The sequence below is a fragment of the Schistosoma haematobium genome, chromosome 1, assembly GCF_000699445.3.
Source record: "Schistosoma haematobium chromosome 1, whole genome shotgun sequence".
NCBI lineage: Eukaryota > Metazoa > Platyhelminthes > Trematoda > Strigeidida > Schistosomatidae > Schistosoma > Schistosoma haematobium.
This window is the reverse complement of record NC_067196.1, coordinates 66,394,772-66,417,776: the sequence shown is the minus strand read 5'-3', so window position 1 is coordinate 66,417,776 and position 23,005 is coordinate 66,394,772. Positions and strand designations below refer to the sequence as shown.

Below are 23,005 nucleotides of genomic sequence, written 5' to 3'. Positions count from 1 at the left end.
CTTGAGTTATACCCAGTATACTAATTACTACCTCCCTCATTCACAGCCACATCTGGCTAATTCTTGTACAAATGTTGTTTCATATTTTATTGGTACGTTGTGGTCTGTTTGGTTGGTATATAAACACAGTATGTTTGAAATATAGCGATTCATATTACAGAGGCTGGGACTGGTGTTCTGGACTTAACTGGCTGGGCTAGGCGGAAAGCAGAACCAATCAGGAATCTAGGCTGCTCGCACGTGTTTTACGAGCCCTTGGTCCGATCGATAATTCGCTGCTTCTGATTGGCGGCTTTGGGCCAAAACAGTATCCTTATTTCTCAGCTTATACAGCAGCTCGCCTATGGTGGAAACTCGGTTCTATCTAAACGTTCTCGAGTCACTGACTGATCGAAAATTCAATGCTACCACCGAATACGAATACTGAGACAGTTTTTCTGAAACCACGTGCATCATTCAAACTGGCTTCCTTCAACGTTCGCACAATAATGCAGATCCGGGGACCCAGTGGCATCTTCGTCTGGTCTTGCTGGTGTTGGTGTCGCACTAAGCGCTAGAGCTGAGGCAGCTCTAATCGATTGGATCCCCATTAACAGTCAGTTATGTGCTGTTAGATTAGAGAGTTCCATCAAAGTGAGGAGAAATCAGCGTGAGAAACGATGTCTTTTCGTCATCTCCGCCTATGCCCTGACAGATTGCAGCCCGGATGCAATCAAGGATGAGTTTTACCACCAGTTATCTGTTCTTCTCCACAAAGTGCGTTCGACAGATATTGTAGTACTAGCCGGAGACTTGAATGCTCAGGTCGGGCGTCTAGGCACAGAAGAGTCGTTTAGGTGGCCGATGGGGACTTCTTGGTCGCAGGACAAATATAATGGGGACCGTCTACTGCAAGTGTGCACAGACCACAACCTGTTTCTGGCTAGCACTAACTTCCCGCACAGTCATCGCCGATGTGCCACCTGATGTCCTCCCTCTGCATCTCAAGCCTGGACTCAGATTGATCACATCACGATCAGCTACCGCTGGCGTGGTTGTGTACAAGGAATTCCAACTCTTAAAGCGCCACAAATCACCGGGCCAAAATGAATTGCCTCCGGCTCTTTTTAAAGATGGTGGTGAATTTCTGATCAAAGAACTGACAATGTTGTTAACAAAGGTCTGGGAGCTAGAAAGCGTTCCAGCATCATGGAATGAGTCGATAGTTGTCCCTATCTTTAAAAATAGTTCACGTCGTTTCTGTAACAAATATCGAGGGATAAGTCTACTTCCGATTGCGTCCAAGCTATTGGCTTCCGTCATACTTCGTAGGTTGTTCAAAACCCGAGAAAGATTGACTCGCGAGGAGCAGGCTGGTCTTCGTTCTGGTCGAAGATGTATTGATCATATCTTCACCCTCCGCCAAATGTTAGAATACCGTCATGCTTATCAAAGGCCAACAATCGTAGTGTTTCTTGACGTTAGAGCTGCCTTCGATTCGTTGGACAGGACTGTTCTCTGGGATCGTCTGTTGAAGAAGGGTGTGCCTGAGAAGTTTATTAACATCCTAAAAGCCATATATACTAGCACCTCAGGCAGAGTGATAACACACAACCCCCTTTCTCCATTGTTCCATTCAAGTAATAGGGTTAAACAGGGTTGCCCAATCTCACCATTCCGCTTCAACTTTGCCCTCAATGACGTTCTGGAAGCAGCTCTGATTGATGTAGGTAATAGCGGTGTGAATCTGTTGCCTGAAGAAAGACTTTTCAACCTTGTGTATGCGGATGAAATTGTCTTACCATGCGATGGTACCCAGGCAATACAATCTGCACTTAACCGGTTGGCAATCAGTGTCCGTAGGTACGGTAGGTGCTTTGCACCTTCGAAGTGCAAACTACTTTTACAAGACTGACAGGATCCTGATCCTGCACTCACCCTGAGTGGTGAGCAGATAGAAGTAGTCGAGAAGTTCGTGTATCTGGGTAGCTACACAAGTGCTGGTGGTGACGTGAGTGATGAGATCAATGCACGTATAGTGAAAGTCAGAGAGGACTATGCCAATCTGGGCCATCTTTGGCGCCTTCGTGATTTTAGTCTGGCTGCAAAAGGTCGGATCTTCAACGCGTCGGTGAGAGAAGTTTTGCTCTATGCTTGGGAAACCTGGCCTCTCCAAGTTGACGATGTTAGATGACTCTCTGTGTTCGATCAACGTTGTCTCCGAAGGATTGCTGACATCCAGTGGCAACACCATGTTAGTAATGCAGAGGCTCGGCGTCGTGTGTTCGGGCACAGAGACGATAATGCAATTGGTGTCACCATCTTGAAACCTCGACTTCAGTGGCTTAGACATGTTCTACAAATGTCGTCCCAGAGAATTCCACGTCGTGCATTATTTGCCGACTCTGGGACTGGTTGGGAAGAGCGGAGAGGTGGTCAGTGTATGACATGGTGTCGTGGTATGAAAGAAAGCTGCAAAGGGCTGGCTTCTGTTGGTCCATCTCAACTCCCTGGCTGGAGTTCGAGAGATGGTGCAACACAGTAGATAGAGACGTTATCAGATATTGCTCAGAATAGAAGCCAGCGGTGATCCTGCTGTAACCTTCTTTTATTTTCCTCATAAAAAGTGGTTTAACTTCCTTAACTGAAAGAATTTTTTCTCGTTGTACCTTTCCGTTTTCCCCCATCTTTACTATTATTATTATTATGGCATTACCATATACTAATCTGTGGTTGTTATTGTTTTTTTCTTTCTTATACGCACCTTACATTCTTCTTCTCTTCCCATTCTCATTGTTTTGTGTGGCGCATATATATCTGGTGCCCCCTTGTACCAATATTTATGTGTTCAAATAAGTAAAATAAAATATTGGTGTCCGACAAGGCTGTCCACTATCTCCATTTTTGTTCAACTTCATCATAAACATACTGATGGAAACAACGTTCTCGTCCACTAATTCTTCAGGAATCGATCTCCTACCAGGAAGTTCACTTATCGACTTAGAATACCCTGATTACATAGTACTGTTTGGTGAAGACGTTGATAAAATGCAGTGTTTTAGTAGCCCTAATGGGTAGGTGTCTGACGAAATCTCTGCACGAATTTAGAAAGCTCGTTTGGTTTTTGCCAACTCACGTCTTCCATGGAGAGAGCGAGATATCTGTCTATCAATTAAGGGACGAGCATACTGCCCAGCAGTTCGTTCTGTTCTAATTTACAGCCGCGAAACGTAGCCATTAAGGGTAGAGGATACTCGTGGGTTACTAGTATTTAGTCACAGATGTCTTAGAAATATTGCTCGCATCTGCTGGGATCACCGGGTAATTAATAGTGAGGTCAGACACAGGGTATTAGGGAATGATGTTAAATCAGTCGATGAGGTTGTGAGTCTTCATCGACTGAGATGGTTGGGCCAAGTGTTACTTATGCCTGAATACCGATTACCACGACGCGCAATGCTGACCAGTGTTGGGGATGGTCGGAAGGAATTTAGGGGCGACCAAAACAAAACGTGGCATCAGAGCTTGAAGTCACTAACGTCTGCTCTGAACCATGTTGGTAGATGCAGACTACTTGGTTGAGGTCCGCGTGACTAACGTAACCAATGGTTGGAGACTCTGGGTGGTATGGCTCAGAATCGATCACAATGGAGTAGGTGTATGCACTCTTTGTCTTCTCTTAGACAGTGAGATTAAAATTATCTTATACCTTCCTTTCCACAAACCAATTGCTTCTCCTTGTATCCTTATATGAAATCTTTCTTTTATATATTACTACCATTGAAGTAACTGCTTCTATGAATTTGGTGTTCATCCTGTTGTGCTAGTAATGTGTGGCAACTTGGACCGACGCATATATGAACCTGGTCCTACGTTGTAGCTGAGTGACTGCAGTCACGCTCTCAGATCACTAAGAACAACTCTAGCCCCATTTCCTTTTCAGGTACTCCTAGAAGAACCCTTACACAGTGTGGGTAATCCGGAAGTGATAACCACCCTCATATCTCTAACAGCACTAGAGACCACTGACTAACTGACTTATCAAAATGATGACAAGTACACTGATTAATATAAAGGAAATCTTACCCGGATACTTTAAACTAATATTACCGAACTCGTTAAAGTCTTTCATTGATGGTCTCTTCTCAAAAACCTTGCATAGGAATTCGTGAGCTTCAGATGAACCAGATATAGGGGAAAAGTCCTATGTAAACAATGAATTTGAATGAATAGGTAACATGTTATCGAATAATATCGATTATAACTAAAGAAAATACTTTTTTTAAAACAATATTCAAGTAACAATGAAATCACCAACTGCTATCAATATCTTCCTAAATGCCTCTTACTAATGAATTAAAATAGATTTACATAGATATGAGAAATCTATTTCTGGTGATTAGTAACAATGATGAACACCCGAGCCTCATATGTTGGAAACCTTACCCAATGAATTCCTATTTGAAATGACGATACAACTTTTTGAACCAAGTATCTGTTGCAACAGTGTTGATTATTTGAGGGCCTAGAAACTATGACATATTACAACAATAGGGGAAAGCATCAATTCATAAGTTTACTTACTCCTCTTAATAGTCCCCTTCATAGATTAACATATTACTAACAACTGCTACGTAATTGTAAAGATATGTTTGCATCCTTTGTGAGGATTTGTGGACGATTATCCCATTGATGATGATGCAGATCACCAAAAAGAAAAGTAGTTTTCAATCGGGCAAAATCTACACCCGACAAATGAATTCAATATTCTTAATGTTTAGTTTTTATTTCACTTTATTAGTGTAAATACATCAATTTCGGAAGTGTTACGTGGAGAATTAAAAAGGCGAACGGTCATTTGACTTTTTAATCAACACAATGATTACCACAGGTGTTATTTGCACTTACAATGTTTATCGCTTATATCTTATATTATTACAATCTTATCAAGTGTTAGAAGCCGTATTCCACCCAGTCTCATTTATTTTATCGGTACTTAACTTTCATTTATAAATCAGCTGTAATTGAAGCCACTATTATAAGGATAAATTATAATCATTAGCATGAGATATTTATTTTTTACACTTGTTTTGCAATTCCGCCTTCCTTGTAAACCCGAACCCCTCTGTCAAGAAAACGCTTGTACTGGTGCCTACTGACTACCATACTTAGGGGCTTCAGAGGTCAGATCCTACTGCTTTGATTTTTATCGGCCTCATCCTGCGCTTACCAACCTCAATATCATCTGTGGTTGTGATTCAGGTTTAAGTAAGTGAAGAGCAGCTGTAGGCTAGTTGATATATTGAGGTATCCTAGTCAACGTTTCAGCCTACTAATCCCAGGAATAATAAATATTCAATCCTCTTTTATGATAGCTATACTAAGCATCGCCTTTTTCAAACCGCTTTGATTAAATTAAATAACTTCCAGTTATTGCCTATCCCTAATATCCTTTTTATCTATAACCACTGGTCACAGATTACTTACAATCTTCAACGATATTTTCAAGTAGACTGAATACTTCACTAAGGTAGGTCATAAATGAAACCACTCTTGATAGTCCGTTATCACACACTTATTGCTTTTATCTTCAGGTCTATCATGAGAAACCTTTTTAGTAAATGATGAAAATGCAGAAAAGCAACAGACTAACATTTATTCCCTTCAATGGTGATTAATAACAATATGGTCTGTAATGCTTCATAATTTGAATGATGTAAGAAGTTATCAAGTTTGATTCTTTAATTATTTAACTCGCATTTGGAAACTCTGAGACTTTAAGAGTGCAGAAGATCATGAGATGATAAAGTGACAAAGAGTCCTCTAATCACCTGGATTGATTATCCAAAAATGATTTTGATCGGCTTATCATTCTTAATATTAGGGAGAGTAAATAAACCAGACATTCATTTCACATTACGTTGGATTGTAAGGGTCTTGAAACCAAAATACACAAACAACTTATCATATGACCATAAGTACCTTCGAGGTACTATCAGCAAACAATAAAACGACCGAATTAGCAGCGCGAACGCTAGATGTAAAGTATTAAGTAAAGGCAGTAAATCGGTTATCAAGGTCGTGTTCCTTGATTAACTAGGGCAGTTGCGATATGTAGTATACATAATCTGCTGCCACCTATATCAATGCATTGTGTTGGTCAGCAAAAGTGGATTGGAAAAGCTAGGGGCTTTCAAAATACGATATGGCATCAGTCTGTCAGTTGTTGTTTTAGTAGAATAGTAGTTTAAATATCAAAAAATTCCTCTCTACACTCACAAGTTTACAGGTTCGAAACGCGATTCACCTACTGTGGCTTGTGTAGCCTGGTAACATCACTAATCCTGATACAGAACTTGTGACTTGAAGCCAGATACTGAGTTAGGAGATACATATATCGTAGTCGAGATTCATGCGATGCAGTTTATCTCGAAACCAACCACAGGAATACAGTTTCTCATTTGTTTCTCTTCCTGTTAATTCTGAGTTTCTTTTCATGACATACATTTTGTCCCATGGTTATATTTTCTTCAAATAGTCGATACCTGTTGTTTTGTTTCTCTTTAATTTAGAAAAGTACAATATGTGAATTGTTATCTGCTTCACTGAAATCACAGTTTTTACACTACACTTATTTTCTTGTGACATTTTAAAACTGCTATTAACACTTTTGTATCACGCTTAAAGAGATGAACAATGTCTATTCTTCCAAAACATGAATCTCTTTTAGAAATAAGTTACACAAAACAGGTATAACCTTTACAAGATATAAACCTGTTTGTCTAGCTGACGGACATTAACCAAACTCGAACTAAGAGTATGTTCGCGTATATAAACCCCTAAATTATGCTTATTTACGATCCTTTTGATTCTCGTAAGGTATGGAGTGGCCAGTGATTAACGCTGAAAGAAAAACGATAGGAACCAAAGGTAAAGTATGTAAAAACTTTAACTATAAATATATTGGTAAAAGTTTATACACAATACTGTCAACATAGAGCTTAGGCGAACACATCTCTAACTATTTCTTCAGAGTATTACTCTTCATGAGACGACTAAAAACAAGCAGATAGAAGAAATCGAACACTGAACCCAAAAAGCAACAAGAATGTGTATCGAGTGATTATGACATAGCATATGCCCTTCTTTAAGATAGATAACTCTTATTAATTGATATTTTGAACGCAAAAAGCAACAGAAAAATTACAGTGGAATTCAATTAATCGAACCAGTTAGGTACAAAATAGTTAGGCTTTACTAAGTAGCAGATAGTCTATTGTAAAAGAGGATAAATGAACTATAATACTAACCTTGTTAATTAGTTCCGAACTTAAACCAAGATAAGTGTGTAACGCGTTGAAGCTCAAACGCTGAAGTCTAACTGCAATCATCTGAATAATGCGAAAAAGAGGTGTTTGTGTTTTGCATATTTCCAAAAATGATCGGGCCGGTAAGCATAATACAGTTGTGGGCTCCAAAGCGACTGCTTCCATAAACTCAAAAGTTGAAGGATAACCAGTAAGTATACTCAGAACAGATAGCAAACTATCAACACTCCCACCTTTTCCAACTTCAGCGATGATGCACTTGGATCCATCCTATACATTTAGACCCAAGAGAAAATATTTAGTAGGCATAGTAATGCTCAGAAAATATTCAACTCAGAAAATCAAACAAGTATTAACATAACAATATTGTTTTAAACACCATTAGTTGTAACTATAAACTGTGAAAATAAACGGTTTGGTGACACATTTTTGATATCTGAATATGAATTAATTTGGCTAGGTAAAACGATGTAAACAAGTTGCTGTACTCCACAGAAAATATCAACAAAACTGAGGACTGAAAGTAGTAACACTATCATAATTATAAACCTGAAACAACCAAAAAGCAGGTTAAAGCGACAAATGATATCAGGGAATAGAAACTGACATGTTTTGTTCAAAGCATAGTAAGATAAAGGATAAAATGAGAATCCTTTATTATAGCAAGCTAATCGGATTCCAGATAGTATCAGCTTTTATTATTTGTGATTTAAATCCGGAGAGGAAAAACGAAGAGTCAAGTTAACTCATTATCACGTTGACGATTTAGTGGAAGTCCGAAGAGACAATCACCGGAGACAGACAAAACTATATATATAATGGGTGTCAGTGGGTATTTTGTATAAAAACCCAATAGTAGCAAACTAGAATTTATAACTATAAAAGTGGACAGTACCGACTTTTCAGGTTATTAGCAGACGTACTATGGCTTGTATGATATCAAAAATTGTATAGTGAACTTGGATTTTTAATAAATCGTGTTGCGAAATGTCTGACCAGTATTTGACAAATTTAACCGACACTGAATCCCCCAATATTTTGAACTGATGAGAAATAACGCGTTTTTAGCCTGTGTTTATTGTTGTAAACAGTCAAAATAAACTGTTGTTGGCAAAATATAACAGGCTGCCTACCAAAATGGTATTGAAGACTTACCGGTTCTGTGACAGTGATTTGGATTCTACCACTACGAATAACATACACATATTTATCTTCATCTCCAATACGGAACAGATACTCGCCTACATTCAGCTCTATTGTCTCAATGAATTTGCAAAACCTTATAAAAAATGATTTCTCCAGTTGCCCAAAAACCCTTATCGAACTTATCATCAAGCGGAGATCTTCTGGTAATGAAGAGACATCTTCCTCATCTGGTTCAAAAAACGACTCAGGAAGTCGACCATAGGCCAGCGTCGGCGACTTTTCGATGTCATGCAACTTGAAGATTCTGTAGGATGAGGGTTAAAAACAATCAAATCACTTTCTCGCGAAATTTATGATAGTAGTTCTCCGTTCTTCCTTTGTCTGTACCTTTTTTAACTCCTCCGTTATTTCACTGAATTTGCGCCCGAACCTGATTGCATGGTACCTGATCTTATCTCTTCGGCGAAATCCCCGAGGAACTTGAGTGGTTTTAACACGCAAAGGCACTATGTCAACATAAAAATCAATTTAGAAATATTAAAATACCATGCGACTTTAAGTGCCGTAGTAGTAAAAATGTTGATAGACCCAGCAAAAATAGAGTCAGTATGAGGAGGACCGTGGCATTCTGTAAATCTCGAGAAATTCCAACCCAGCTACTTACATACGACAAAAGAAGGCTCGGGAATATTTCTGCCAAAATACCTTCTCTTATACTTATAAGGACTCCAGAGTAAAACAAAGTGAACTTGTTAATAAGATCATAGAAGGTTTCATATATATTTGAACTGAAAGAGGAAACTCTGTCACAAACTGTGCTGAAAAACTGCATAACATCAAACTGAGTAGCCAGTCATTCAAATCCACGCTCTAACTCAAAGAAAAAAATTTGAGTGTCATAACTAGTGAACTACTTAATCCTTGGGATCTGTATCTGAGTAGTCTGGGAATTTTCTTGCCACTTTGAGTTTATAGTTCCTATTATGTTCCTTCTGTGAGTGAAGGATAAAGTCTTCCTTGTCGTATCGTAGAATGAAAGGTGATCATATGTTGACATTTCGTATCTTTAATTACGATTTGGGTGTTAATATGTCTTATCTCTTTGCTCCCTCCAGCACCAATAATCTCCGAGGTCATAGCGAGAAGATTCACAAACTGCGATCTAATAAACTAAAGTGGCTGGAATGTCTTACCCGAGCAAGTGGTATCAGCTCTATCAGTGAATATTTCGAAGCTGAACCCTTATTGGAAGACAAACTGTAAGGACTGACACAGGTCCACCAACCCACTACCCTTATTACTAAAGACTCATATTTGAAGTTGTACAACCTAAAGAAATGGACAATAAAGATTCATTAGTCAACAACTTCAGCCCTACGAGTAATTGCTGGACTGCCTCTGCCAAAGGTTTCGTGATCTTATGGGCTTGTAGCGGTAAATAAATCCCCAAAATAAATAGCTCTAAGTTTTCGACACTGGATGCTGACCGCATTAGTTTTAATGGACTCACCTAGCTGAAGGCGCTCGGTCATGCATCCTCACCAGATCACGTGTGGTAACGCCAGATTAGATCAGAGAATTCCGATATATTGGGTGTCGCCAAATACACTCTCTCGATCTCCTCGACCCTGTCTTTTGATTTCTCTGGGTGGGAATGAATTATATTAGGTGTTACTGGTAAAAGCGTTGTCAAACACTGAATACCTGTGTCATCTTCAGGCTGTTTGCAACTCAGTACCTGAGCAAGGAAATTATTAGGGTATTATACTTGACTTTCGTGAGGCCGTATTCGGGATGTGGGATTCAAACAGAGAGTCCTTGTTTCAAGTATGAGGCAGATATGCTAAAACGGTTTCAGTGGCAAGGGACCAAAATGGTATAATGTCTGTCTGGCCTTACTTATGAAGACGAACTGAGACGTCTCGGCCTATTTCCATTATGTTATCGCAGGTTATTGAGTGATCCGAAAATGGCTCACTGTATATTGAATAAAGATCTTGTTGTTTTATCTCCTTCAATTTAAGGCTGATCGTCTGAAAGGATATTCTATGAAAATCCAGAAGACCGAGATCCAATCGCCTGTGCCTTGGCTCTCCTTTCTCCCATGGAGTGGTGAATTACCGGATTTCTCTAACAGGATACGTAATATTAGAACCTTCTGTTGATACATTCAAAGTGCGATTGGGTCTCCACACTACTACAAATTGCAAGGATTAATGAAATCCCCCTATCCTTACTACTGAAGGCTGAATTAGTGGTGGAAGTGAAGGACCTTCAATAGTTAGCCTTAGAACACTGCAGAAGGTTCCGTTACTTTCCCCGCTGGTAATAAGTTCCACAGTGTGTCGATTTTGAGAACACCCAACTCATCACAAATTTTTCACCAGTTCGTTAGTGTTCCTGCTGAAGATGCCACAGGCGCTTGGAGTTTTACAACTCTTTAACCAGTAACACCTTCTACTATGAATCGTCACAATTGATTGATCGCTGGGGTGGTGATCATCGTCATGTGTGTCAAGTCCTTTTTAGCGCAGATCGAATGCCATCGACCAAGTTGCAATGTGGCCACTAGTCTAGGTGACTCGACATAGCGTGCGCTGTTTTGAGATTAAATGGTGATTGGAGGTAATCAACAGGATCGATTCCCTCAGAGAGCACCAGTTCCCTCAGGACTACAGGTACACCCTGCCAAGTAGCACAAAACCCGGTCCAAGGTTTCCCGTTAACTACCTCCGATCACCAACTATGAATCGTACAAACTAAGTGAAATCAAAAGAAAGAAGCGAGGAGGTTCGAAGATATATTTGATAGGCTATCAATAAATTGAGGATCGATCGACCTAATCTGGCTAGCGATTGCAAGGGATGTTGAGCACGGCGTTCCCACTCGTGGTGTGGTGCGGATGCATGATCAGGCGCCTTCAGCTAGGTGAGTCCATTAAAACTAATGCGGTCAGCATCCAGTGTCGAAGACTTGTAGCGCTATTTATTTTGGGGACTTATTTACTGCTACACTACCTAAATGGTCGTATTTTTATGTGTAGCTTACTATTAGGTTTTATCATTGATCTGTCAGGATGAAGGGGATTACGAGTGACATGATGAATCAATCCTTCTGCATTGAAAAGGTCCCAAATTTAGGGCTTCCAGACGACCTGAGACGGATTTATTTTGTAGTCCGAGCTTACTTAACCCTCTTCAAACATGTTCCAAGATAATAATGTCATACTGAAAAAAGGGGGCATAATGTGGACGTTTTTCATGGTCGAGACGTTAATTAAACACTGAAAACAATGTTGAGCAGTTGAAGAGTCAGACTACTCAAGGTTTAGCAAAGGAACATCGGGATAGAATATACTGTGTTAGTTGCAGAATCCTCATTGCAGGAGGTACCTAAAGTATCACGCAAGGTGATCTGTAGATTTCATTTGTAATGGAAAGTGTGGTGCCGGTACCACTCAAGAGGCCTGGGGTGAACAGATTATCACTACATTTTACCATTCGCTTGTAACAACTTGGGTTAATTGATCAAGAGTTGGCACCAAACATCTAAGTAAATGTCAAGACACTATAGCTCAAGTATTTATTCACTCCCTTACTTTGTCTGGGGATTATAATTTCAATTATGTTATATTGTGGGGCAGTCATAGTGGAGCCAGGAACTACCTGTTCAAATACACAAAGCTTTTCAGCATTCAATATAGAATAATAGGAAATATAATGTTTGTACAAAACAAGGAGGTTAATGAATACTTGAGCTCTATTGTTTCGACATATACTTAGTTGCTCCAGATCAACCCTTAACCAATTAACTTAAACTGTTATATATCACACTGCTATGACGATAACTAATGGTTTACGTTATATGTGGTTTGGAGATTATAAGGACAAACAACTGATCGGAGAATAAAGGAAGAGCAGTTTGAGGTTGCAAAATTGCAGAGTAAGACGACAAGTAAAAAAATAATTGGATGATAGTAATGATAAAAAGTTTCGTACTAGTATAATATGAGCTAGTAGGGATTCTCGATAATTCGGAATATTTTCTGAGCTTCCTATGATCGGACAGCCTCTGGTTTTCCACCCGAGCCGTCTCTAGTTGCATTAAGTTTTATTGGATCGTGGTCCAAGGTATTTCTAAGGCTCAATGTGTGCAACACCATCAATGGTTGTAGAGATAAAAAGAAAACTCAAGAAACATTTGTTGAATCGTTAAAAAGGAGAAATATGAAGTATGTAAAAAGAGTAAGCGAGCAAAGTACTGTTTGAACCACGACATGTCAAGTGTCAAATTACAGAGGCTATTTGGGGGTCGAATAATTGAAGTTTGTGACATGGTCACTAAGTGTCAGTCAGTTAGATGTTAAATGGATCACCGGTAAATGCGGCTTGGTTTAGGTAAGCTCCGTCGAGCCAGTTCACAAAACAGTTTAGAAAAGATTTAAATTGAGCGATCGTTTGAACTGACCAGATGTCTACCGGTAACGTATTCCAAAGGCATGCGTAGCGTGTGACAAAGAAAGTTGACTTCAGTTTGCTTGATGTTCTATTTCTATTTTGTAAATTGGGAGACGGTCACCCAACCTCTAGTTTTTTGTCTGTCGAAAGCTTCTATTGTTGCTAAGTACTGGTTGAATGTTGAGAATAGCCACAAATTCATGCTAAAAAACATTTTCGCAACTTCTGTGGTATAGTCAGCGTAAATTAAATAAAACAATGGAAAGCTGTGAAAGCATAATGAAATTGGATAAGTCACCAAACAACCTAGTGAGTCGAGAGTTCTTTCGTTCAAGATTTATGCAACTGAGATTCGCGTGTTTTTCTTTACAATTAGTCGATAATCCTCGGTTAAGAGATGTGGTAGACGGTAGAGGGGATAGGAATAGTTCATTCCTAAGATCCACAGGAATAGGCGCGGCAGGATACAACGTGTCAGTGAATGATGTATCTGATAACTGGCAGGAAGGGTCAATCATGGAGTTATTACAAATGGAAGGGAGCGCTGCCGGTGGTCTTAAATAGACAGGATGTTTATTCCTTGGTGGCTCATTTTGTTGATAAAATGGGTTAGAGAGGGGTATAAAGAATGAGTTAGTGAAGTTGTTTTGTAGAGATTTCCTGGGACGGGTTGTGGGAATATTATCTGATTAAAGCTGAACTGAAGAAGTGAGTTTGTATTTTGCATGTGGTTTAAAATGGCTAGTTTGATTTCTACTCTTGGTAGAAAGAGAAGTACCCACCGGCATGAAAAGCTCTTTTCAGTTGCTGGCACTGAAGGGAAGGATATACCTGTTGGTTAAATCATATATCCTATAAGTCTTGTTGAATTAATAATGTGTTAGTTAAGTGATTTATCCAGGAACGGAGTTTTGTGGCACTCCGACTTTTAGAGAAAAAAAATCAAACAGAGTATAGAAAAATATGAGGGAAGGCTTTTCCCTCATAAGTAGTCTACATTCACTAACACTCTCTAGTTTGCATTTTAGGTCCAGAATACACTGATCAGTGCTATGGAATACTCTGGAGAATTTGAGGAAGTTTGTGCCGACAGGACGATTGTACTCCAGTGAGTACACGGCTATCTACGCAAGTCAATATATTAGTATTACACAGTGTTAAAAGTCAGAAACCACCTCGTCATTGGGCATATGGTTGCAGAAGGATTCATTCAAAGCTGCTTCTATGACCTGAGCTATTGCGGAAAGCGAGGAATCTGGTTCATAAATGGATCTCAACTCGCTACCACCTTAATATACGAGTGCGACTAGACCAATCCTCCAGTAAAAGAATAGTATACTCTTGGCTAGAGAATGCTCTATGATAGTTGCAAGAGGAAAGAAATGCATGTCGTGACGTTCATTCAGGACTCTGGGTTGGACTTCATATTTTCCGGGAGGTTTATATAGATCCTAGAGCCCCAGAAGCTCTTTAAGTTTGAGAGGTTCTAACTTAACGTCACTCTTGTCAATATGGGAAAGAATAGAACAGGAGCCACAGGAGTGAGGTACCGCGAACTGAGAATGGTCAAAACGGATTTCCCTAGCTGGTATCTTAAAGACCTCATGTTGAGACTGTGTACTGCTGAAGACTCATGATCTAGGATGTATGGCGATGTGCTGCGTGCTTTTTTGTTCAAGAATTCATATAAAAACTATTAATTACTTTCTAAAGACTTTTTGAACGACACAGATGATCATATCGGCACTGTTTGCTTTTCTAAATGAACATTTTATGCATTAGCTCCTAGTGTGTAGAGCTATCTGTATCATTTACAAGACCCAAATTATTCTAGGCAAAGCCCTTAATTCTAAAGAGTATCTATGTATTAAACTGGCTAAGAAGATGACTTTTAGGGATTGGCATAAAACTACCATAAGGTGATAGGTAGTGTTGTAGAATTATCGTCCACTATGATATTATTACTGCTCTAATAATAGCCCTTATCCTAAAATTGTAGATTTGTCATGAAATGACTGCCTAATCTAAAAGATCTTACGTTGAAGTCACATCATTATTTTGAAATAAATTGCAGTGGTAAGGATAGCTTTGTTCTAACTTGCGTTTGAACTTTGAGAATGCTTGATACATGTCTAAATTCTCGTTCTTGAGTTTGGAATCATGGGTTACATCTTCCAGAGCTGCAGTAATTGTGACGTGGGTCCCCGCAACTCATTCAGTCACTAGGACCCTACTTCTGTAGTGATGACTTAGATCTGGAAAGAAATGTACAGTGCCGTAGGGGGTTTCTGTTCATTGTCCTCTGCAGCGTAAAGTGGCATCCTCCCTCAGGTTTCTGCAATCATCCTGCCCACGATTGCACAAAGCCTTATATCTCAAGAAACTGGTGCCCTGCAGGTACCGCACTACTGAGTCACCATCCAAACGGGTTGAAAAGATAAATCTGGCTAGTATTATCTTCAAAAGCGACAGGCTATCATTAACTGTGTTTTAAAAAACGCACACGAACCCCAAAAATTGTCGTTATTCTGGCTAGTTTCCCGGAGGTCGTCTGTTTGATGTGGCAGCAGGGAATTTAGCGTCAGCAACGTCATCAATTCTGTCAAAATTCTTAAATCTGGCGCAATTGAAAGTACTTATGACATCCCACCAGCTCTTCATAAAAAGATGAGGCAAGGCATACAAACAATACTTCTCAAGTATTTTTCCTACTCTTAAGAAAAGGAGCATATTCGAAAACTTGAGAGGGAACTTCCGAGGTCCTCAAACACTGAAGAATCTAATCCAGAATAATGGATAAATAAATATAACTTCTTTTGTTATACGAATAGAGAAGGAAATAGGAAAAAATTGAATGTGGCACTTTTATTTGAAGACCTAACGAATCCTCTGTAACGGGAGATCCTACAAGATAAGCTATCCAGTTTACGTCTGATAGACGTTTCACATCTCCTTTATTTCTATTTCCTTACTTTCTTCCTTTCTCTCTTTAAACTCGATTCAATATTCTTCTCAGTTACTCAGAACCTGGTTAATTATTATTATTCTATTATTACTATTCTCTTTTTCAAATACGACGAATATAATGCTAACATAATCGAAACTTGTGTAATATTTCATTTTTGGAGAAACTCAAAATGGTTTCTCCAAAACAATTATGTACTCATAAGATGTTTGTGAATAATAATAATAATAATAGTTATCTGTAATTCATTTTTTGTGCTCTAAATTAATGTTAAAGATTACAACTGACCAAATAAAAAAGAGCAAGAACGAAGATTGGTTTAGAATGATATGAATCTGTAGAATTATGGTCTACTATGATATTAGTACTGCTCTAATAATAGACCTAATCCTAAATTTGTGGATTTGTCATGATATAACTGCTTAATCTATAAGATCTTACGTGGAAGTCACACCATCGACTACACCAACTCACTGTATCGTATCAATTGCCAATACATGATGTAGAACAAGGTTAGGCTAGAGAAAGAACGATATATTTAATATAAATAGAAGATATAAGGTAACATTCAGCAGAGACCACGCCTGCATGGCCGAGCCATGCTACTCGATCAACTCCAGTCCATTCAATTCCTTGTTCGCGCCTTCTCCATCGTTAGGTATTTCTCCGCGTTAAATATTGAATATCTATTTTCTGAGTAGTCTTGTGTTCAGCATTGAAGATTGTATGGTTATGGTCTAATGCCACTACAAATCCATTTCATTCAGTTAGGTTCTCATCAGCTGCTTACAACCTATAATATTTTGTAATCAACGTTATTACAGATGTGGACATACTTACATACCTATTCACTACTAGTCTGGTTTCTTCTATCAATAGCACGAGGGTTACCTACTTGCACGAAACTTATACAGAGTGATTAAAAATTAATGTGTGTATCACGACTTAACGAAGATTTCAATAGTTAACAAGGTCATAAAAATGCGTTTCGAATAAATAAAGTTTGGAAATGTTTCAGTGTACTAATTGCCTTTGAAATATTCTGTACATTGAAGTCTACATTAGTAATTGACTCAGAAGTTATGACATTTATCTTTTACTGGAGTTACTGGCCATAATTTGAAACTGGATGAGTAAAGAGCCCGTTTAAATAAATAGGATATCTGAGTATATAGTGATTATTAAGTACTAACCGGGTAATACTAAGATCAGACTGTGGGTATATCATGTATTTCAGATATAAGGTGTTCCGATATAGCATGAGAGAGTGACTATCAATTGAATGTTTGCATCTCATTTAGTATAATCAAAGGTGAAGACGCGTCAATGTCAATCGCTGGGGGCTTATATAAGATATGTAGGAAACGAAGTCCGCGATAGGTATATATTAATTGGTAAGCGTCCGTCGAAATTATTTTCCCGGGGTAAAACGTACCTGATATGCAATAAAGGATGATAAACTCTGTCTAATACACGCTGCAAATGAACACGTCAAAAACTTCCTAAACCATGTGAGAAAATGTTACCACTTTCATGATACATCGCCTTGACACAGGAAATGAAGTTGATGCACTGAAGTCTTTCAAAACGATTAACTAACAATCAAACCCCAACCTTTTAAAATTGGCCCAACAGATAACAATCAAACGTCTAAAACCGGATCTACGTGCCCATAAAGAGGTAGTAGTAAGTCTTTCTTTATCCTAGTAGCAGTACACCCATTTTTATTTATTACATCACTCATTATTTCAACTCTTTCTGGAGCTTAATTACATCATTGTCGTTTTCCTTCAATTCATGTCCTTCTTTATTACCATTAATATGTTGTCAGTTTCTTCATTACACGATCATCAAATGTTTGTTAACGACATGAGTTCTAATCACTATTCCAATGTTCTGGAACTTTCCCTCCCAAACTTTATTTATTCGAAACGCATTTTTATGACCTTGTTAACTATTGAAATCTTCGTTAAGTCGTGATACACACATTAATTTTTAATCACTCTGTATAAGTTTCGTGCAAGTAGGTAACCCTCGTGCTATTGATAGAAGAAACCAGACTAGTAGTGAATAGGTATGTAAGTATGTCCACATCTGTAATAACGTTGATTACAAAATATTATAGGTTGTAAGCAGCTGATGAGAACCTAACTGAATGAAATGGATTCATATCAACCAAATTATTAGACTCCGTGAACGAGTGAGAATGAAATAAAAATTCAGCAAAAATGTTCTAGTCATATTGGCTTCCTAGGTGTTCTGGGAACCTCACTTTTCTCCCAGAATTTGTTGAACTTCGTTGGTTGTTAGATATTAATGAAATTCCATGTTTGTGTCGCAGCTCGTTGGTGTATTGGATAGTTCACCGAAGAAAAGGTTGATTCCCATGTAAGAGGCTTTCATCCGACTGACAACAACGGCATCTTTGGCTCTGTTCTATCGATGGCAAAGTACTTTTATTCACGATCAAGATACAAGCATGTAAAAAATAACTTCATATGTTGGTTTCAGTTTGGAAAAGAAAGGACGCTAAGTGCCTTGCGTTAGTCCTGAAAATGGTGCTCTCTCAGTCGATTCGGACTTTTTTGGAAATGCTAACAGACAGAGCTTCAATCACGCTTTGAGGTAATGAATCCTATTAGTTGAAGATTCGGTGGGAAAGTCGATAGTCAGCTGATAAGTAATTTGTTCTAGGCTTGTGAACTTTTTCGGTGTTTTCGAATAAAAGAAAAGTGAAGGTATACCAGACAAAAATTATCACTAGGTGATTTAAAAACTGTGATCAAGTCAACTCTGGTTCTTTTGTATATCTATAAAAATAGGTTAATTGAAGAGTGTAACATGTATTGGTTTGAGTCTATCCCGAAATTATCTTGGGAATGTGCAGAGTAGCGCACTTCAATAAAGCCAGAAAAGTGAAGAACAAAGGGAAAAGTTTGCTAAAGTCTCAGAAAGCCCACGCCTAATAAAGAAAACAGTAGACAACATTTAGCAGTAACACCTGAGCTAAGTCAAGAAAGTCCAACAATCTTAACCAAAAGCCGGTAGTGTAAGGCTCCGAACATGTGTTAGCTCACCCTTCATATCTTTATTCGACTGAAAGAAACTATTTTCCACACATTTATTCACAACTGAAATTGTTTCACTTTATAGAAGTCTATATGCAAGGACGTCACTTACTTTTGAATATTGTCGATGGACTGTGTTTTGTTAGGTTTGAGGCATTCGTTCGTTAGTGGTGACTTGGATACTCAGCACAATCTTATAGTTAAAATTGAAAAGTTAGTACTCCGCCTTTCCAGACTTGGATATTATTTCTGAGTAGATTGCAAATGCATTCGAACATCGTTGCACATATCATGACATCTAGATGTCGTGATATGTGTAAATTAATTAACCTGTATATTTACAGACCTAGAAAACCTCTGTTTTGTGCTATATTTTAACGAAAGTGTGCTCAATCGGTTGTTTTTGTCCCAGATCTAAGGGTTTGAATGGGTCGACGAACAATATGATTATGCTGTAGTGATCGACTGGTGTCATAAACCAGACCTCGACAGAAATACAGGACAGATAGTATACCTACTGTAATATAGATGGCAAAGAAGTTAACCACTGATTATTTTTGAGGACAAAATGCATATTTTCTCGCAAGCAATAGTTATTTCAACACACTTTAACCAAGCTTGACAATGTGGCACAAAAAATGCTGTTTTTGTAATTACTATGTTTTCGGGTAACCTTATGTGAGTGAAGTGCGAATCTGCTTTTCGTTTGATAAACGTGAAAAAGCAGATGGGGCTGAGTACGTAGATATCACTCAATGAAGGAACATATAATGTTTATTACCTATTGTACTAAAAATACGCAGATATGCGAAAATTCGGGTTCTCCAAAAATAATCGAAATTTTCTGAGAAATAGGTTGGCTTAACTGCCAATAATGTTGACGGTCATTTTTTTTGAACACACAAATATTAGTACAAAGGGGTACAAATACATATGTGCCACACAACTCCCTTGATTTGTGAGTAGGCTATGACACTGTCAGGGTGCCCAGACTACAGCAGGTGATTTTCTTAGGGAGACACGCCCAGGGCCTTCGACCTAAAGGTTTGATTCACAAGGCAGTGGAGCAACGTCAGGAGGTGCAGTTCCATGGTAGTCGGTAACCAATAATGTGTTCATATGCCATTTGTTCCTTTAGGATCCTGCAGCCCATGTGTACCATTGGTTTAAAGTCAGGGTTCCCCCACTCCCCTAGGTGGATCCCCCATATCCACCAACCCGGTTAAGGCGCTGAACATTCGCTTCTTGTCCTCTCAATTTCGTAAACAATAGTAATGCCGCAAGAAGGCAGTGGGTAGGGCTTCCCTGGCAGTAGCTGTATGCGCGTTGCCATGTAAGAGCACTTGGAGAGGGAGAGTGGACTCTCCCCACTCTCGACCGTACCAGGGCATTTGGGGGCTAATACTTAGTTGTTTGTATAAGTTATCACCAAGTCTTTCTACCGGTAGTTTTGCATTTTGACCTGAATGTTCTAGTTTTGAATGGTACTTGGTTTGTTTTTTGGGCTAACCAGGAACCAATATGAGAAGTTTGTCAGGTTGACTTGTTTTCCGTACCTGTGGTTGGTCTGATGTACTGTGGGTTATCTTAGGCATAATGCCATCAATTAGCTCTTATTTGTGTCATTGCAGTTGGATTACTTCACTTATATTGTCTGTAGTTAATGAGAATAATTGAGTCAATTATAAATAATCGTTTGGATTTGTTTGTAATAATCACATTGAAATAATAACTTATTTTTGTAGTTGGAGTCGTGTTCGCATTGATACAGAAAATGCCCAGTAACTTCTGATTTTTATAAACAATACTTTCTTAGGACAATTAATGATTATCTTTACAACGTACTCCCCATTTATTATTCACATTCCTTCCATGAGTGTCCTGTAAGACTTTCAGTGAATATTTATTATTAATTCAAGTTATGTAGATCCGATAACTATATGACCTGGACATCCCTTCTAGCTTCATTTCTTGATTCCAGAGTGTTGCTTCATAAAAATAACTCGCAAAAAAATCCTGACTTGTTCAACTCAAAAGATCTCTGTATGGTGGAGTTCACACTTTCAGGTGAAACTATTTATCTAGTTGACGTACTTCTACAAATGAACACCATTGCTCTTGTTCCTGAGTTTGGAGAGTTCGTGGCAAAGTAAACTCACCTTTATTTTATCTCTGTAGACGAGTATTTTCTCTAGACAAGTCGACTTATAAACGTCGTGAGTATGCCATCAGAATTCTCATGCTTCATAAATGGCTGGATCTTAACTTTTCTCACATTTCGAAGCCCACTTATGAGGTAGGTACGATGAGAAAAATATAGTTACAAAGCAACTAGGTAGATATTTGGATCCAAATTCCGTTTTGGACTGGATGGGTTTAAGAATCCGGACAAATATAAAAAAACATACTGGAGAGGTTGCACAGTAGCAGACAAAATACAGGTACTTTTGAACTCTTTTGACCTATCTACCTTGGCAACACTGCTTGGTCAATCTACAAATCCTGATGGTGGAGAACAGGTTAACGTAAGTGCTTTTTATCTTTGTACTAAACAACAGTGTAAGAAACAAAACATTCATCACCATAAAGAATCGAAGGAGCACTTTCGAGAAAAGAAGATTGCCAGAAAACCCCATCCATCTGCTTTACCAATAGGGGGTGACGTTTGTACAGATATAGTTAAAGGTTAGTTTAAAAAGCATTGTTGTAAACCACTGTTAAGAATTGGATGAAGAGGGTAATCAGTTCTCGCTATATTCACTTGAGAAACCGGGAAACCCGAGCAGTCCAAATACGCAGCGGGATACAGATATCACATCAGGAGCTAAGCGAAGACTAATGGATAAAAATGATAGAAAGCGCACGATTTCTGATTGGGAAGAGAAGGTTCAGGCTGGTAAACTAGAGCATACAGTCTTAATTAGATTTTCTATCCAAACAGATTATGGGTTCAGCAGACCATCTAAGAAGATGAAATTGAACGGTGAATGTAATAACATTGAGAATGCAGACGGTGAGATAAACGGTAAGTTGATCAATTCTAATATCACGTGCGGACAAGTGTTGGATGTAGGGAACGACATCGACACTAACCAGAATGTGCGAGATGATGTTAGTGCAGACAATTCCTTGCATGGAAAACCAGTCATACCAATGGAACGGAGTCAGGATATGGGTTCACCTGGTAAACGGAAAACACCAAAGAAGGACAGAACCCCGACGGTTAGTGGTGAGTTTCATCTATTGATCTCCAATCCATATTCCTCCTAGGCTCTGAAGTCAAGAATGTTTTAGTGAGCCCCACTACGTCAACTGAAAAGAGAAAGGCAAGTCGCAGCAATACGAATATCAGAAGTGAGGTAGACGGTAAGTGAAGTTGATCAATTCTAATATCACGTGCGGACAACAGTGTTGGATGTAGGGAACGACATCGACACTAACCAGAATGTGCGAGATGATGTTAGTGCAGACAATTCCTTGCATGGAAAACCAGTCATACCAATGGAACGGAGTCAGGATATGGGTTCACTTGGTAAACGGAAAACACCAAAGAAGGACAGAACCCCGACGGTTAGTGGTAAGTTTATTCATTTCTGATGAGCGTTCCTCAGAGAAAAGCGCAAGGTTGAGTATGAATGATTTGGCTACTTCGCTGGACGCTTCAGCATCATTATCTTACGTGAATTCGGGAAATAATATGTGCACCTCAGCTAAGCTGACCATAAATAATGGTTTAAATAAACCAGCTACCAGGCAATCGAAAACCATCGATACTGCTGTTTGTAAGGTATCTGTATTTCTTTATCTAAACATCTGCTTTAGTCAGCTACTGTGCGAAGCAGTTACTCATTGCGCACCAGGAATTCTTTGAGATAGTTTCGACTTGAGGTTCTTGTCCTTTCAGAGCTTTGATGTACTGTACTTACCAATAAACACTAAATGAGAGATCAATTTCGCGTTTATTGTTCAAAAATAAAAGTCGCGGCTCACGAAATTAGATACATATAACTTTTATTGTATCAATTAATTTTATTCTATATATCAGCCAAATTTTTGTAATAT

General features: G+C 38.7%; 2 protein-coding genes across 6 annotated transcripts in view; one reads left to right on the top strand and one right to left on the bottom strand.

The window, feature by feature from the left end:
* PNPLA6_1 (Neuropathy target esterase) overlaps window positions 1-9,897 on the bottom strand; it is a 66,103-nt gene extending 56,206 nt beyond the window's left edge. For 2 of the 3 annotated variants that reach the window (XM_051209406.1, XM_051209404.1), the window contains exons 1-7: window positions 9,368-9,897; window positions 9,118-9,323; window positions 9,000-9,081; window positions 8,791-8,959; window positions 8,463-8,757; window positions 7,290-7,577; window positions 4,066-4,183 (exon numbers count right to left, since the gene is read on the bottom strand). In XM_051209406.1, the coding sequence (XP_051074862.1) occupies window positions 4,066-4,183; window positions 7,290-7,577; window positions 8,463-8,757; window positions 8,791-8,959; window positions 9,000-9,081; window positions 9,118-9,285 (1,120 nt within the window). In that variant the 5' untranslated portion in view covers window positions 9,286-9,323; window positions 9,368-9,897. Of the gene's footprint in view, window positions 1-4,065; window positions 4,184-7,289; window positions 7,578-8,462; window positions 8,758-8,790; window positions 8,960-8,999; window positions 9,082-9,117; window positions 9,324-9,367 lie in introns of those variants that run through there. The other variant, XM_051209407.1, reaches the window with a different exon arrangement.
* Window positions 9,898-19,063: 9,166 nt separating this feature from the next.
* MS3_00001899 (uncharacterized protein) lies at window positions 19,064-23,002 on the top strand. 3 transcript variants are annotated; one of them, XM_051209401.1, is made up of 11 exons: window positions 19,064-19,156; window positions 20,689-20,724; window positions 20,760-20,826; window positions 20,871-21,468; window positions 21,502-21,839; window positions 21,885-21,968; window positions 22,005-22,172; window positions 22,214-22,309; window positions 22,353-22,520; window positions 22,555-22,730; window positions 22,766-23,002. In XM_051209401.1, the coding sequence occupies exons 5-11, from the start codon at window positions 21,782-21,784 to the stop codon at window positions 22,817-22,819; spliced, it is 804 nt and encodes a 267-aa protein (XP_051074858.1). In that variant the 5' UTR covers window positions 19,064-19,156; window positions 20,689-20,724; window positions 20,760-20,826; window positions 20,871-21,468; window positions 21,502-21,781; the 3' UTR covers window positions 22,820-23,002. The 3 variants fall into 3 exon arrangements, with proteins under 3 accessions (XP_051074858.1, XP_051074860.1, XP_051074859.1); XM_051209403.1 differs by having other exon boundaries at window positions 20,863-21,468; window positions 22,017-22,172; window positions 22,766-22,966; XM_051209402.1 differs by having other exon boundaries at window positions 20,863-21,468; window positions 21,885-22,172; window positions 22,214-22,520; window positions 22,766-22,966.
* Window positions 23,003-23,005: the final 3 nt, after the last annotated feature.